Here is a 17,792-nt window from a genome sequence, read left to right as displayed (position 1 = left end):
TATGTATAATAAGTGTCATTTTCTGTAGACACATTGTTCTTAAAAGCATAACGTCTCCAATACAATGATAATATTGACTTTTTCTTAAGGTGTCTCAGGATTCCTTAATGAATCTTTTACCAAAGTCATATTTCGTGACAACGTCAACGGTTAAGGAAATAACAAAACTTCTGTAACGAGTGTGAACATAAGAGATACATCAAACATATAAAAAGACATTGGTAACGCTTGTATTCTATATGCATGAGTAAAGAACTATAAGATATTGTTCGGAAACAACAACAATCAAACAGCTTTGCAAATTGATATTGATTATTGATTCTATTGTAAAACAAACCATTTGAGGATATGTACTGTTTCAGGTGACAGCTCATCGTTTTTGTTTTATTTTGCATCGGTACTTGCAGAAGAAAAGGATAACATCAACGAACTTTCCGTCATCGTAAATGACATTTCCTGATGATATAGTTTGTAATCTATGAAATAAATACAAATACTGAAGAGCAATCGCTGGAGTAAAAGTTGTTAAATAACATTTTGAATACTTATCGTCGGACGTCTTGTGTAAGTGATTTCAAATGCAATAAATAATATGCAACTTTTAACGTTATTTTATCTAACAAAAAATAAATGTAAAAAGAAATAACTGAAAATAACGACCAACAACCAACAATGTCAACCCCAAAGCAATATCGAACTAAATAATACTCTTGCACATTGTACGTATTGATGCACTAGTGTACATAAGTAAATGGTAATGAAGCTTGAATATAGTAAAATAACCTTTTTAGTCACATGAAATCCTTTCCTGAGCATGTTACACCTCTAGGTCACTGTGAAACATCAATGGTATCATATTACACCATCGATCTACAAACGGAGCCTGCATACTGTTATTATTAAATTCACATTCACCATAATTATACTTAAATTGATCAGAGAGCGGTGCTAACAACATTACAACATAACAGCATTAGGCCCAGTGTGTTAATGCATGCATTGATATTTTACTATTGTTTAATGTGAACGATGTACAAATAGCCTTGTCATGTTATAGAGACATATTTGCTTCATTTGTCCATATAAATTTGGAATCGTTTCGAAATGGGATTTTTATTGATTACAATGTAGCCGGTTGTAACCCATGTAGCCCGATAGTTTAGATAGAAAAAAACAACACTTTTGGACAACTTTGCTGCAACTCATCGTAATTATTGTAACTCTGATCAGGTGGCGACCTGAAAACTCGTTTTTTGATGCTAAATTTTGATTATCTTGTATGTATTCAATATGCTTGTAATGTATTCGAATGTAAAATTCGAAATAATGGATAGTCGAATTAAAGTGTCTAAAATTGATTTATTTGTAAGAGTGGATAAGTTATGTAATGAACATTTATGCCAAGAAAACGGAAAACTGGTTCCCGCAATCTAAAGACAAAAATAAAACACGAAAAATGGCCACCAGCCAAGGGACTCAATGGGCTCAAGGGTTAAAAGTTCAAACAGCAACCCAAGCCAACCAATTCGACCAGCCTTATATTATAGAAACTCAAGTCAACAAAATTAACTCGCAATTTTACAATATGGATTATTGAATTTTATTAGATCAGATCAAGTCAAGTGTTAACCGTAAAGAATAGGTAATTCTGTATGGAATCAAAGCTCGAGGACATTTAACCCACTTATTCATTTATAAGTTACCAGTACGATGGATTACTAGCAACGTCTGTGCAAACCCCATGTAAAATAGGATTATTAAAAACTCAAACTTATGAAATATGAAAGCGACCAGTTAAAACGTATTGTTGAGAATTTATTTGAAAGTATTATCGATATATAATGCCGTTCTAAAAGGGAAAATAGCCTGTTCTGGAATATTCCAAAGGGCCCTGGAGACATGCTATTCGCTGGCAGTTCGCCAAGTGTCCCTTCCGATGGACAGAAGTGAACTGCTTCCGATGGCTTAGGTGCTTGACATTTGCAGAAATGTATTATTCATTGATTTGGTGTTAAACTTAGCAGAGCTAACAGAGATGGAAAGTATGACCGTGGCAAACCTCGCTTGATTATTGCAGATTTTGTTGACTTAAATTTAAATTGGTGGTTTAGGACTGGAGCTTGAATATAGAGTCCCGACGAAAGTTAACAAAAGGTGACAACATATGCGCTGATAATGAAGCAGGCTAGAAGCGAAGGTTATCGCACAAATCTTGTAATATGTCAACTTAATTTTATCCCTATCACTTCCATAAGAAGACACCCTTGATCTTTTGATAAGTGTGTCAATGCTTTGGATTTAAATTGCATAAGATGTTATTTATCTAGTTATATGAACATTGTTAACTTTTTCTAATTACGGTATTAGTGTTATTGACAATTTGGTAGTGTCAGGGGATTTATTTCTCTAAGTTCAGAATTAAACTGTTTATGATATGTACAGGTTATCTCCATATGTTCCATTCGCATTTATGTTAAAAGTTGACATGCGCAATTTTGAAAATAGTAACAAGGATTGTTAGGTACCGTCTTGGAACGGTCAGTAAAATGTAAATTTACTGGGGGTTTTAACCAGTTTATATGCACAAACCTCACTCTTACCCCAACAATCCTAGATAAAGAAAAAACTCAAAGGTAAATATTATCAAAGTATGCATTAACTTGAGGAAACTTAATACTAATAAACTTATAGGTAAACCCCAAGTACTTCAATAATAAGAGATCCCAATTCTATATGCAGATGGAGGAATACAATTCAGAGCACCTAATGCAGAAACTTTTCAAAGATACGATGCAGTCATTGTTTGAAACTATGAGCATCGCACACAGTCTGCCATACAAGGTTTAAAACTGTGAGATCATAGCGTTTCGTAATAAATGTCTTCTGGTGAAGTTGCTAAAAATAACTATGTTGTCTGCAAACATAAACAGGAATAGTTTTAGTGTGTTTACATTGATGCCATGCGCACCTTTTATGAAAAGCTTTTCCTCTAAATCGTTTAGATGCATAGCAAATAAAAATGGAATTAAATTTCACCTTGCCTCACACCGAGTCAAAGGAATCGCCTGTGTTACTTATTCTAACATGTGAGTTAACAGTAGTATACATTGACTTTGTACTATTCAATTATTTTACTTTAATACCTAGTCTGTATATCTTTTGCCAACTAACAGAATGCCTTTGAATAATCCACAGTTGTAAAAATCGTTTGTCATCATTATTAAAACAATGATGTATCAATGCATTTAAATCAAAAATAATGTTAACAATGCCCATCTTTGCTCTAAAACCTATTTGAGCTTTAATGTGCAAATGATAAAAAACAGCCCATTCTTTGATGCGGGTATAAATACTTTTTGTGAACGTTTTCCCTATAATACTGAATTAGGTTACTCTTCTTAAATTACTAACTTCATTAACACTTCCTTTGTTGTACATAGGCACTATATGGCATTCTCCCCGAGATTAAGGGCAATAGCCTTCTATATATTTTATTAAAAGCATTTGTTCATACTAAAGTGAATATATTCTTACTATAAAACAATAATTTATTAACAATTCTATCCGGACTTCTAAATAGTATGTTTAATTCTACTAACAAAGTATTCATTTCACTCTCTAATAATTGGTTATTAAAAACAGTCATCAATGGCATAGAAAAATGATTTGAAACTTTATTCAGGATTAATAAGCATTGACTTATATATAAGTATAGACTTTAATTATATAACTTATATGATACCTTTACAGAATATCTTACTGACATCAAGCACAAATGTTTAACTTATAATAAATGAACAGCGTTTTTCCTAAATGTTAAAATGTACTTTAATATCAACGTTTATTCTTTCCTTACAGATCAGCTGGCGATTTGGCGTAACCTTTTGTCACCATAAATGAGTGCCAAGCTCGAAATGTTGATACCAAATTGGAGGGATCTTGACTCTCATACGGTGTTTGTTAAATTGATGATTTATTATGCTTAATATTTTTTGAGATTTTAGGTAAGTAATACAATTTAATATTTATGTCAATAGTATAATGTAAGTTTATCGGTAGCATTTGAAAATTATTCAATAATGAGGAAAATGATTTTAATAGTTATATGAAAAACTACAGAAACAAGCTCAGAAGCCAAAATTTCAAACATAAACCCCGTTTAGTGGCACAAGGTAAACGCCAAAGACATAGAGCCAAAAAACAAAACAAAACAAACAACAGCACAAAATTCCACAAACAACACAGTGCATATATACTATATAAACTAGGTGTGTTTATCAAGGATTGCTAGGCACCGCCTTGGAACAGTCAGAAATATTTACTGGGGTTAAACCAGTTTGCGAGCACAACCTCACTCTTATCCAAGCAATTCAGAATAAAGTAAACACGTACAAGGTACATCTTATCAAAGTATGCATTAACTTAGGTAAACTTAATAATAAAACAAATAATAATAAACTTATAAAGGTGATAATACTAATACTAACTGTTTAATTAAAAAAGATTAAACGAGGGCGTTTTTTTGTTTTAAAAAGCTGCGTGGATACATTACTGAATATTGAACAAACTTTTGTATACGCCAATGACGCTACATCAGTTTGTCATGTCTGTACTGTCTACACATGCGTGTCATTATTTTGTAAAGTATATGTTTATGTGTTAGATTTACCATGTTGGTAAGCGAAAGAAGTAAGTAACTGAATATTTTCCTAGTTGTAAAAAAATCTTCCCAAATAGTTTAATAAGTTTGTTTAAGAGGACTGATGATTCATGTTTAAAACAGTCTTTAAGAGTACTGTTGGTTGATGTTTTAAACATTCTTTTTATCCGTATATTTAATGTCTACAAACAATTTATATTTTACTTCAGTAGCCATCGTCTTCGAATGAATATAGAAGAATACTACAGAATCCTCCAAATAATGAAGTTGGAAATTGCTTAAGCTTGTGTTAACATTGAAACATGTCGCTAACCTAAATATTCACAGCAGACGAAAATCATAATAATAGGTTACTTAATGAATGTCCCTCGTATGTCTCCACAGACGAAACAAACTACTTTTGTGGCGTTTTAAAGTAACTTGTTAATATCACGGTACCTCCAAATATGTATGAAATAATACTTTTTTGAAAGCTTACCATATGTGTCGGAATCATCGATTGACCTAATATTTTTTTCTCTTTGACAAACTTTTAATGATTTTCCTTTGTAGAAACGATTTTTATCGGTAATCTTAGCGATCAAAAATGTTGGTTTGAGCTCCAGTGATTTGTATCAAATGCACCATAAACTGTGATACGGGCTTTTCCCAATATCACTACAAGGTAACGGGTTTTAGCACAACACCCTGAAGTAGCTTTACATTCGGAACTCCTCGGCCCATATCGAAAACAACCTCGTATGTATGTGGACAGTTAACATACTCAAAAAGAGATACGTTTAAGTTCGCTGCAAGTAGATCGCGTAGTAATTTTATTAAGGAGTTAAACGTTTTGACTTAACTCTTGGGAATCTTAATTATGTTTGCAATAATACATGTCACTGGCAATCAATTTAAACTTAGATCAATAAAAACAACTCTAAAACACTACATTTAATTAATGATATAATTCAAATATTTACGAACGACTTCAACTGATGTACCGGCATACATCCGAGGTTGTTTTCGATAAAAATGGCCGAGGAGCTCCGAATGGTATCTTTACTGAAATTCCTGCGATTTGATTGGCTGACGGGTTATCGTGTGAGCCTATGTACTTGTTGGGTTACGTACAGTTCCTACGTTTTATTATTGATACTGTTAATATGTAATGTTTTGTCCTCACTCTTGCGCACAGTGTTCAGATATTGGCTCATTTTGAGCATTTTTTTGATAAGCATATAGCTGATTTTTCTACCTTCTGTACCCTGTACGTAGGAGTGTCCTTGACTTTTCAAGTTTACCAATTTATTAAAAATCAGATTAACTCGAATAAGCAAAACATCCTCCGAAACGTTTCTCTGAGCTTTGATGAATCGGGTCTTAAAGTTTGTAAACCAAGCTGTAAAAAAGCGTAGCCTAAGAGTTTGGGTGCGAGTTATTAAGTACCAAATTTAATGTGCCCAAAGATTTGTGATAACGGTATAAGACATGCATTTTTGTGTCTTAATGTTTCCTTTTTCTTTAATCAGTTTATACAACTGTTTGTTTGTAAAGGTGTTTTCTTATCAAACAAATTTTATAGTTTTATTTTACAATTACAATTTGGCTGGTCCATTTTGATCACGTGATCCTCCATGGTACAATATTGAGACCTATCCCAAACTGCCGTCAATAATGCTCAAACCCAACTTTCATATTATTATTAATTGCAGAGTATATGCATTTAGTTAGTAATTTATTTATATATCAAAAACCTTGAGCAAATAATTAAAATGATAAAGAAATTCAATTAACAAATCTTTAGAAGTGTGACATTCATCTTTCAAAATTATATGCTCACAGAAATATGCTGAAGTATAATGTTTCGTATACATATTTTAAGTCTGATAAGGAATAATGCATATGTCGTTTGTATTCATTGACAATTATTATCGGCAGCTTTATACCATGTGCAAAATCGATTTAGGTACTTACTAAACTTACAAACGCGTTTAATGTTTAACCAGCACAGAATAAGGAACCACTTGTTAAACTTAATTCAAATATTCCCCTTTCCTCTATTTTTTTAAATTTAACCGTGTTTCAATGGCGGTATTTTGAAGTGTTTTAATGGTTTTATTGTTGCCGCAGAGCGACAGTTGCTGGCTTTATATTTCATTTAATAACTACGTTTGTTAGACGAAGATGCAATTATATATCAACTTCCTTATTTCAAATTGTCACATTCGTTCACCATGGGGGATTACCGACATGTTGGATTTATTTATGTGTTTATGCATTTTAGCAGATATTTCTTTTCACGTAAGTTTTCCTTATGTTTAATTCACAATAGTTTGCATGTTTGGATAACATACAATAATATCATATTACCCAATACTCAAATCTAAATTGCCTATAGACTTACATGTATTGCTTTTCAAAGCACACTGATGTTCAGGGGAAATAATAATATACCAACTATGAGATAATATAAAAACATTTACGCAATTTATAGCGTTAATGGCAAACGATTGAACAGAATCTTAGTCGAAACAAGTAACACTGCTTTTCTTAAATTTACAGTTGACCATTTTTGTATTTGGCTTTTCTTTCAAGTGTTAATTTTTCTATTCATTAAAAAGAATATGCAATCATAGACGGTACATGTACGTATATATATCTTACTTTATGTAATAACACGACGTACATGTACCGTCTATTATTGCATATTCTGTATATAGAACAGAACAGAACAGATCATTTATTGTTTACTTGCACATATACAGTTCATCGTTATTACAATCACATAACACATGGCATGGCAATGCCAATAGTTGATAAATGCGAGAGTGCATTGGGCGTATATACGTATATAAATTATCAATGATTTCGACATGTTAAAATCAATAAAGTTAAGCATTATTATTCAAAGCATTTTATCGTAGCTTAAAAGCATGTTAGCAATACAAAGCTAGTTTTCGTAGACATGCAGCATTTTCCGAGTTTAATAATTGAATGAATTTAAACATGCATAATCTTGCATACAATTTAGTTATGTATTTTTCCTTATGTAATTATATTGCGGACAAATCAAGACAAAGTGATATTCATCTTCAATAACATTATGAACACATAAAACACATTTACGTTGATTTCTTTCAATATTAACATATCTGCCTCTTTCAACATTTAACATATGAAAAAACAATCTTAATCTAGCAATACTATTTCTAAGTCTATAGCTATACAATTTATCTGTATACGATGACACATGAATAATACATTTTATTTCTCTGTATAACACTAGTGAACTTAATGAGTTTATATCATTTTTCAAATGATCAATAAATGAGTGGATTAATAATCTTCTAAAAATAGGAATAAAATAATCAATATTAATCGACTCCGGATATAACCATACTTCATTGAATCCTGCATTTTGTAATGTAGTGCGTACATTTGAACACCACTTGTTTGAATTCGTGTTATTTTCCGCATCGTATCGAAGGCTTTGCAATGTATTGTTTTAAAATGCAATTGTCTCTTTTAAATTGTACAGTTTAAGAAAACATTTTACGATTCGTACATGTTTAGTAACATACAGAGGGTACCGTCCTAGTTCACCATATATTGCAGAGTTACTAGAGCTTATTTTTGCAACAAGAAGTCTCTTCAGAAATTGTCTATGAACCCTTTCTATATTTTCAGCTCTACAAAAGCCAAATACTTCACAAAAATAGCACAATATTGATGACACAAATGAGTCGAATAAACCCAACATAATGTTAACAGGAATTTCTTTCCCCCTAGTTATCCCAAACAAATTTCCCATAGCCTTAAGTCCTTTATCTGCTAATGGCTGTGTAGCGTTTAAATGATCCTCCGCTTGACAAAACAATACCAAGATAATTGAAAGATAAAACCTTTTCTATCAATTCATTACAGTAGTAAAGATTTACATTTTCATTGTTATTACCTCCCTTTTTATATATAACTATTTTTGTTTTATTTACATTTATCTTTAGTTTCCACTGTTCACAAAATGCATTGCACATTATTTAAAGATCTTTGAAGACTTTCAACAGTATCAGATAATATTACAGCATCATCTGCAAACAATAACAAATAAATTGAAAGTTGGTCTAATGCTAAACCTGCATCGTTATTTTCATTAAAGTATAGTTCTATATCATTAACGAACATTGAAAATAAAATCGGTGACAAGATTTCTTCCTGTAAAAGGTCAATATCACAATCATAACAATCAGATAACGAGCCCATATGTTTTACACATAATCTCACTTCACAATAAATTAATTTAATTACGTTAAATAGACGACCGTCAAATCCAGACTTCAATAGCTTATACCATAAACCATTTCTATAAATAGAATCAAAATACTTAAGTAGGTCAACGTAACAACAATATAGCTTCTTTTTATTTTCCAGTTAATTTGTTTGTCAATGAACGACTTTAACAAGAAAATTGCATCTATTGTGTTATAATTGCTTTTAAAACCGAATTGAGCATCGGTGAGTAAGTCCATTTCCTTAACCCATCGTTTCAGCCTTTCATTTATTAACACAGCAAACAGCTAGTTAATGTAATGCCTCGATAATTATTAGGATCTGAATTATCACCTTTTTTAAATATGAATATATAAATTCTTTATCATTTTACGCAATACGTACTATATTAGATAATAGTTTTAAAACGTCTGTTAGCAAAATATCCAAGACAAGAAAGAGATGCATACCTACATAATAATACATTGTTATATATTTCAGTGAGTTTAGCCTGTGGAGTCGACGATAATGGTTTGTACCGGTTTGGACCCGATTGTGAACACTTTTGTCACTGCGCCGGAAACAAACAGTGTGCTAACGTCACTGGAGCTTGTAAAGAGTGCGAAAGACACTGGTTCGGACCTGGGTGCCAGTATTGTAAGAAATGCTCTTTACATGTATAGCATTCCATCACGTCAATCATAATCCAATTTATCATACCTCAAACACCACTCATTTAAATACATACTACTTTGATATTTTTCTAATTATTAGATGATATTGCGCTGGATTTTAACGATGAGATAAACAAACTGTATGGTTCAAGACATTTAGACAACCTTCCACATCCTGGACAACAATACTCGCAACAAGCACATTATGGAAACATCTTAACATGTAGCTCAACAGACAGCGCTTCTCATAGAATCAATAGGCGCAATGAACCGTTCTGGAGCATTTACTTCATCAACAACACAAGATTTTATGATTTCCAACTGGTGTTGTCAAACGATGAAACCCTTAGAAGTATGTTAAAAATGTAACTGTTAGAGTATTGTATTTAAAATTTACACATATTTTCTGTAGCGATCTGAACAGCTTAATACTTGAGACAGGAATACAAAACTGTGTGTATGAACTAAACGCATTAAGGTTATTTTTTAAAGTAATATAACCTATCTTCATAAAATATTGTGTGCACTTAAACGTTTATGATAACCATAAATGCTCTGTTACACCAACATATGCTATGTCCTGAGATTGCCAAAACCGTATTGCGAAATAAAGCTATATTTAGACAGCGCATCACGATAAGCGATACATCGTTTATAAGAAAAATATTTCGATCATGACATTGAATTCAATTGTCATATATACAATTATCATCATTATTTAACTTCCTGTTTTGGTAACCTATCAAATGGATATATACGTAGTATATCGTCCTAGTTGGCTTTGCATTTCTGTAATGTCGCCGTTTTGACTACAATAATGAAATCATGGTGACCACAATTAACGAAACATTTACCTGCCATCCTGTAGTATGCGTAAAATGTTTAATTAGATAAAACTAATCTCTAATTATTACCTCTCAAATTCATAGTTTTCAAATTTCTTTCGTACTAGCACGAAATTTAAAATTGTCCGAAATGCGAGGGACATATAAAAGGTGCTAACGCCATCTCCACTATTTGGAAATATTATACACAACTTAGATAGTTAGTGATATCCCTCGAAATAGTTCTCATTTTGGTCGACCTCGTCTGACATGATGTTATAACACTTGATAGTAGCAGTGTCAAAGACATGGCATGAATCGAGTAAATAAATACTCTTTGAGTGTCATGTTCAGCCCCAATACACATGAGCTAGGTCAGGTTCATATTCCAGCTGTGTATGAAATCCGTTTTTATCTTAATACTTTTTACCACAACTGACTTATGAGCAAGGGCATTGTCGTAAGAGGCATGACACCGCGTAACCCGGATTGTGAACGGGTTTTAGTTGCTACCAAAAGCGGGTTCTACGTAGTGGGTATAAACCGATCCGGTAACTGTTGTCTTTGTAGTACTGGAATCTTAGTCACCATACCATGCGAGTCAAATATAAAATATAGTTCATACATCATGCGCTTTACACACTTTTATCTGCGAGCCATTTAAGGTATTTCGCCGTCTTTTCCGTTCACACCTAGTTGTTTTCCTTTTTATCTGGTACGAAAAATGATATCCCGTTCTGTCACAAAACGCAAATGCAAGCAAATCTGACAATTATTTCGCCTTCTGGTTTTCCCTGATAGATTCACTGATGAAGAACCTATCGCGTACATACCTTGTGAAGCGAACACTGTATGTGTGTATGGTATCCAACAGCGCAGATTAGGTGCCAAATGTCATTAAAAAATGTTTTACCGGTCGTCAAGCACCTCTTTCTTAACAAGTTTTTAGTAACATCTGTTTTATTCCAGGCGAATGCGTTCAAAAATGGCATTATATTCGAGTGATGTGTGACCTCACATGTATCTTTGTAACTATATTGTTATTGTCCCAAATCTACTGGTATCACTCTCAATTGTTCAAAACCTTTACTTCTACGTTGAATGATTTAGTTTATTAAAATAAAAAATAAAAAACCTAAAGGTTTCTGTTATTCTTGTACAGCTATTCATTAAGATCTCATTTATGTTTCAGGACTGACTATATGGCCTTCGTAAATACATTTATTTAAGAACATTTATTTTAGGCCGACAATGAGACTCTGTGAAAATCCTAGATGCACATGCAAGGATAACATTGACTGTTAAATTTAATTCGTTTATCCAGAATACTTTAACGGCTTCAAGATCTACATAGAAAACCTGACTTCATGGGGTTACACTGAGGATGAAAGAAACAACAAACCGCCGACCGAAAGACCCTCTATTTGTTACCAGCACAATCGTATCGCGATCCCGCACAAAACCATGGTTGTGCAGTGTGGCACGCCTATGATTGGTAACTCTGTCAGGATTGAGATGGCTAACATTGCGTCACAGCTGGTTCTCTGTGATATTAAGATAAGTGCAGGTAGTTGACACCATCAATTTACCATTGTTATATCAATATGAAAGCTTTAAAATGTGTGTTGTTATAGAACATCTAAACTGTAAACAGTTATTATGACTATCTACCGTTGAACTTATTATATGAATCTTTCTTATATGGTAAGTAGGTTGCAGCAATTGGCTTATACATCGAACATGTTTAAAAAGTAATACTTACCATTTTGAATCATATTTAAGTTTAAGGTTAATTATATTGTATCCATGTGTATACTCGTACTTTAGGAATAAATATGGCATTTGGCAAACGTTTAACTCTGAGTCCGAACGATGCATCGTCGAAATATTCGCCAACCGGAGCAGTTGATGGCAACACAATTAACACAAATATACATAAGTGCTCTGGAATGTATGCAAATGATAGAAACAATAAATGGATGGATGTAGACCTACAACAGCGACTTGACATAAACTTAGTTCTGCTAACTCTATATAAAGAAGGTACGTGTTTTCATGAATGTTTATACATTGAAAAAGATCCGCAAATTACTTGTAAAAGACAGGAATGACAGTGCTTTTATATAAACATATGAATATCAAGAAACTTCGGACAAAAAGACAACCTTGCAAATGCAAATTAATTTGCCCAATGTTTCAGCTGGTTTCCTTGCTACTGACTTTACTATTGCCGTATCTAACGGAGGGACTTTCAAAACGATTTATGATAATGCTACGGACTCACGACCTATGCCAGGGATCTTCCTGTCATCAAAAGGGCAACATTTAAGGATACAACAAATGAACGGTTCCTCTCACTTTACTGTGTGTGAAATCCAAGTGTTTGCACGTAAGTCATTGACAATAACGCACGAACAAACATGCACATTGATTCATAGTACAAAGTGCAGTTCAATGATCGTCAAATTTCCATTCGTACACACAATTTTGCTATTTATTCATTTTTCATGTTTAATTACAACTGATGATTTGACTAACGGGCATATTCATATACGACCTATGCGATGTTTGTGTCTTCACTAACAAGACCTGTTTTTGATGCATTTAAGTAAAGGTAAACACTCGAAATAATGTATTTCACTTGATTATACAGTACAACACTAGTTTAATGACAATATTATGTGAATGTGTTGTCTTATAACGTTGTGTTTCTTCTGTTCAGTGTTCGGTTGGCCTTGAACCTTTGGTTAGGTTTATCCATGTAGTTTCCATTGTATTGTCATTCAGATTGTCCGGAGAACTACTGCGGATACAACTGTTCTGTTCCCTGTCATTGTCTTGTCCCAGGTTCTATGCAAGACAGACTTACAGGTGTTTGTACTTCAGGCTGTGTTAACAGGTGGACGGGCAAGGACGGCATGTGCAACAAAAGTATTTAACTTGGGCTTAACTCTTGAGAAGCGGGTTAAATCTCACTAAATGATTTATCATTAGTTGTGATATGCTATTCGTACTAACAGTCGGAAGAAGGGGTTATCTTGTTTATTATAACTGTTTCATTTATATTTTTATAGAATCTGTCTAGTTTGCCAGATGATATTTGTCTGTTAAAGTTGACCATTGTAATGTTGAACAAGTTTACAGAACGTTTTGGGCCACTTGACTCTATTTTCCTGTAGTTTTCATTCCTTTTTAAAACAAAAAGTTTTAAGTAAGTGAGTGTTAGTTGTACCTTCATTATATGTTCTAGCTGCCAGTCCAATCTAATTGTCACTATTACCTTAATGAAACAGATTGTAGCATCAGCATGTGGGGGGAGGAATGCGAACACCCATGTGGTCAGTGTTCCAACGGAGCTCCGTGCAACGTAAGCAATGGACACTGCAAGACATGTGCAGCGGGCTATAAACATACTCAAAATTGTACAGATGGTGAGTAGTAGAATGTAGCTTAAGAGCCAAATGTGATGAAAATATATAATATTCTCAAATATATCAGTGGATATACATTTTTAAAGGAAACTTTTTTCAGATAGCATCAATTTCATAACTTTGAACTATGAGTCTAAAATTTATGAAATGTTACAGTGAGTGGCGATACATGAAAATGTAAATCGATGCTACCCGAGTTGTATTACAAGGCTCATACCATAATGCTTTACATGTATTTTCTTTTCTGCTGTAGAATGCGAAGATGGAAGGTATGGACCCAATTGTAATAGTATTTGCAGTCTTAATTGCGTCCATACGTGTAGCAAACTAGACGGCACTTGTAAATATTGTAAAGCAGGGTACACAGGCAAAATGTGCGACAAAGGTACGATAACCTGACTCAAAAATACATTAATATACATATTTGTATTTTGATTTACACTTTTTTTCTTCTTTATTTGGTAAATATGGGATTACTGTTTCGTCTTTTAAGAATGCGAAAATGGAACGTATGGCACTAATTGCTCAAAACCGTGTGGACACTGCGTTGCAGGGTGTGACAAGAAAGAAGGTTCTTGCTTGGGTGGCTGTTTACCCGGTTTTACAGGCGATACCTGTCAAGCCATTGGTATGTTGCTTAACTACATAATTTAACATGCTAAATACCGGGATGTCTTGAAATATGTACATGTCCCCTATGATATTAGTGAGTTGGCCATCTGTCCCCAATGATATAAGTTAATTAAACAATATCAATACATGCCACAATAAACATGTCTGTATTAAAAAACATGACCTGATTTTTAATATTCTGAACTTATTTTTAAATATCGAGCACTAGCCATACTTCAACAAAACAGTAGTTAATATTAATTAAGGCGCTGCCTCTACGGGCTTGAAGTGCTATTGCCGAACACTTTAAGCTTACTTAATGACTACGTAAAACATACTAGGAGTAAAAGGGAAACGCTTTATTGTGTATGTTAATAAAACTTTTTAAATAACAAGCAGTTTTGTTGCTGTTAGCAATTTATTTAGTGTATATGCAACAATCTTCAATAATAGTGTATACATTATATATAATGCATTACTTTATATTTTATATGAAGTTTAGAGTTATTCTTCTTAATTAACTTAAATAAAGCTACTATGCATTTGAGATCAAGTACACAAACGCATTTGAGGAATATGTTACAAACAGAAAATAAATAAAAACAAGAGCTGTCACAGAGACAGCGCGCTGGACTATTCCGCCGCTTTTCGGTGTATGGATTGAAAAGTTTTGGAGAAACATGAATTGATCACTGTTATATTAGATTTCAAAGCAATACATGATGTGCTGAGATATTTACATAAATTGAAAATATTTGAGGTGGTACGTAAACTTTTACATAAATTGTAAAGTTGAAAAAGGGGCATAATTTTGTCAAAATGCTTGATAGAGTTACCTCCTCCTGTGTAAAGGTTGGGGGCATAATGGTGAACAGGCGTACAAAGTTTCAAAGCCAGATGTCAATGGACTTTGAAAATATTTGAGGTGGTACGCAAACTTACACCTAAATTCTAAGTAAAAAAGGGGCATAATTATGTCAAAATGCTCGATACAGTGACCTCCTCCTGTGTACAGGTTGGGAGCATGATGGTGAACACGCGTGCGAAGTTTCAAAACAGTATGTCAATGGACTTTGAAAATATTTGAGGTGGTACGCAAACTTTTACATAAGTGGTAATGCTGACGCTGACACTCGGGTGACTAGGATAGCTCTCCTTATTCTTCGAATAGTCAATCTAAAAATGATCACATATCAATAATGTTGCACTGAAGTATGTAACAAGCAGGGGTTATTATAATTTTAACTAGAATTGAATGGGCAAAAATATATTTAAATATGATGGTAAAACATGGCAAAACATTTAATCAGTTACTAATAATTATGATTGTATATGAACAATATGTAGCCAAGCAGCTCTGGAAAATTATCTGCAAAATATCTCAGTGATACAAAATCATACACCACACCCCCGCCAAAAAAGTTGCAAAATGTCAATTATGAACAAATGTGTTGTTTAGATTTTAAGGGCAAATACAATTCTGCTTTAATTACAGAATCATCTTAACGATGCTTTCAATAAACTTTAAAATAATTTGTTTGCAATGACAAATCTGACAAACATCCTGTCTAATGATCAAAATTATCTAAATTTCAATTAATGAATATTGTAAAGAGCTTTGCTAAAATCAGGTATAAACCAAAAGACCCAATAAACCAAATTATGTTGATAAAATTCAGTGTTCTCAAAAGCACAATCAATGTTTTCTGTACTGACAGCTGGATCTTCAATGTTTAACATATATATCAGTTCAACAACATACAGTGATCTTGGATTCATTGACAGTTAAAACACCATAAGTACTATACACCGAACTGGTGTCTTCTTGAAAAAAAAATCATGAATAAAAGAAACCGAACAAACCAGCAAAAACTGAAAGTATCTGGTTTTAAATGCTAAATATGGCACAAAATTAACATAACATAGTTTTGCAATTGTCTATACGTTGCTCAATTATTACATATTTGCTGTAAATGTCACATTTTGTATTATTCACACAAACAAGTTTGACAGGGTTGACTAACATCTGCATTCTCTTGAAATATGACATCAGAATCTGCAAATAACATAAATGCAATGTTTTAACAGAATAAAAGTACTAACTACTACTGTGAAGATATACCAGTTAACAATCATTTGAGGCATACACACTTCTTTATGTAGTCATAAATTTGATATATTCACATATGGTGAAAATTTAAGAAGTCCAACTTCAACACAAATTATCTATTTATAAAACAACGTTTCTGCCATTCGGCCTTCATCAGGTTGTATGTATATAATGAACAGGAAATGACGTCATTATCAAATGGCGTCAACGTTGATAACCTTGATATAGTCACATAATGATAGTCATAGTGTAATTTGACGGATTCAAAGATCAAGACAAAATAGATGAAATATATTATGTTTGAATATTTTGCAATTAAATTAAGTATTAAACAACTCCAAGGTAATTGACTACAAAGAAGCATTTTGGAGGAGTCAGAAATGCACTTGCTTAGAATCTCTTCTTACTTGAAGACATTTTCCATACTCTGGAGATGGTATGGAATTCCAGACAGAACTATCTTGAGCAGGATTTTTTGTCCATAAAGGTCCTCTCAAACTTCAGCAACCAGGTGGCTATAAAAAAAAGAACCAATACATTTGTGCTATTACAGAATGTTGAAATATATTAAGAAGTATTGAGGGATAAGTCAAAAACCTGAAATTTATAAAAAAGCAAACAAAATAGTTTATTAGAAAATGATATAATCTCATGGCCGTGACCGGAAATAATTTACAACCAGCATGAAACAATGTTATTTAGGAATGAAACAAACTTAAAAGATTCGAACCCGCTACTGTTTGGATACATTTTCATAAAGTGGTTGTGAAATACTAATAATTTACCGCATGATGCCTAATCCAATTTGAGTTCGGCTGGCAGGTCCGTCATCATCCCCATCTCCAACCTGTTACAAACAATAACAAATTAATTATGTTATTTAGGAATTGGACTACAAAAAATGTCACCTGGTTGATGTAATTACATGTACTAAAAATCGTATTTTCATAAGGACATTCACTAAAGGCTTCGAGTTGAGTTGGTGAAGCTGGCATTTATGCACCAGTCAATTGTAACCCCCCCCCCCCAGGTCCGGGGAATAGCAGGGACTTTGACTTCCGGTCAAGCCAACCCCGGCTAAAATCTCCGCTCTGCGGGGACGAACAGATGGTAAAATCTCTGCCAAATGCCCCCGTACCCAAGGGTCTCTTGGTAGGCCCATTCCCCGCTATATTTTGCGCAAAGACAAAACCACCGCATTCATCTGGCACTGCAGGGCCACCTGAAAGGTAA

At 33.3% G+C, this 17,792-nt stretch overlaps 1 protein-coding gene across 2 annotated transcripts in view; it reads left to right on the top strand.

The window, feature by feature from the left end:
• The first annotated feature begins 6,808 nt into the window (after positions 1–6,808).
• The window catches only part of LOC128227291 (uncharacterized), a 15,734-nt gene continuing 4,750 nt past the window's right edge, over positions 6,809–17,792 (top strand). The window contains exons 1-10 of one of the 2 annotated variants that reach the window (XM_052937691.1): positions 6,809–6,943; positions 9,410–9,565; positions 9,683–9,934; positions 11,731–11,973; positions 12,234–12,449; positions 12,607–12,795; positions 13,293–13,337; positions 13,700–13,837; positions 14,091–14,222; positions 14,331–14,465. In XM_052937691.1, the coding sequence (XP_052793651.1) occupies positions 6,877–6,943; positions 9,410–9,565; positions 9,683–9,934; positions 11,731–11,973; positions 12,234–12,449; positions 12,607–12,795; positions 13,293–13,337; positions 13,700–13,837; positions 14,091–14,222; positions 14,331–14,465 (1,573 nt within the window). In that variant the 5' untranslated portion in view covers positions 6,809–6,876. Of the gene's footprint in view, positions 6,944–9,409; positions 9,566–9,682; positions 9,935–11,730; positions 11,974–12,233; positions 12,450–12,606; positions 12,796–13,193; positions 13,338–13,699; positions 13,838–14,090; positions 14,223–14,330; positions 14,466–17,792 lie in introns of both variants that reach the window. The other variant, XM_052937690.1, reaches the window with a different exon arrangement.

Source organism: Mya arenaria, chromosome 3 (assembly GCF_026914265.1).
Source record: "Mya arenaria isolate MELC-2E11 chromosome 3, ASM2691426v1".
NCBI classification, from domain to species: Eukaryota; Metazoa; Mollusca; class Bivalvia; order Myida; family Myidae; genus Mya; species Mya arenaria.
Note: the sequence above shows the minus strand (reverse complement) of the source record. Positions and strands in the feature narration are given on the sequence as shown.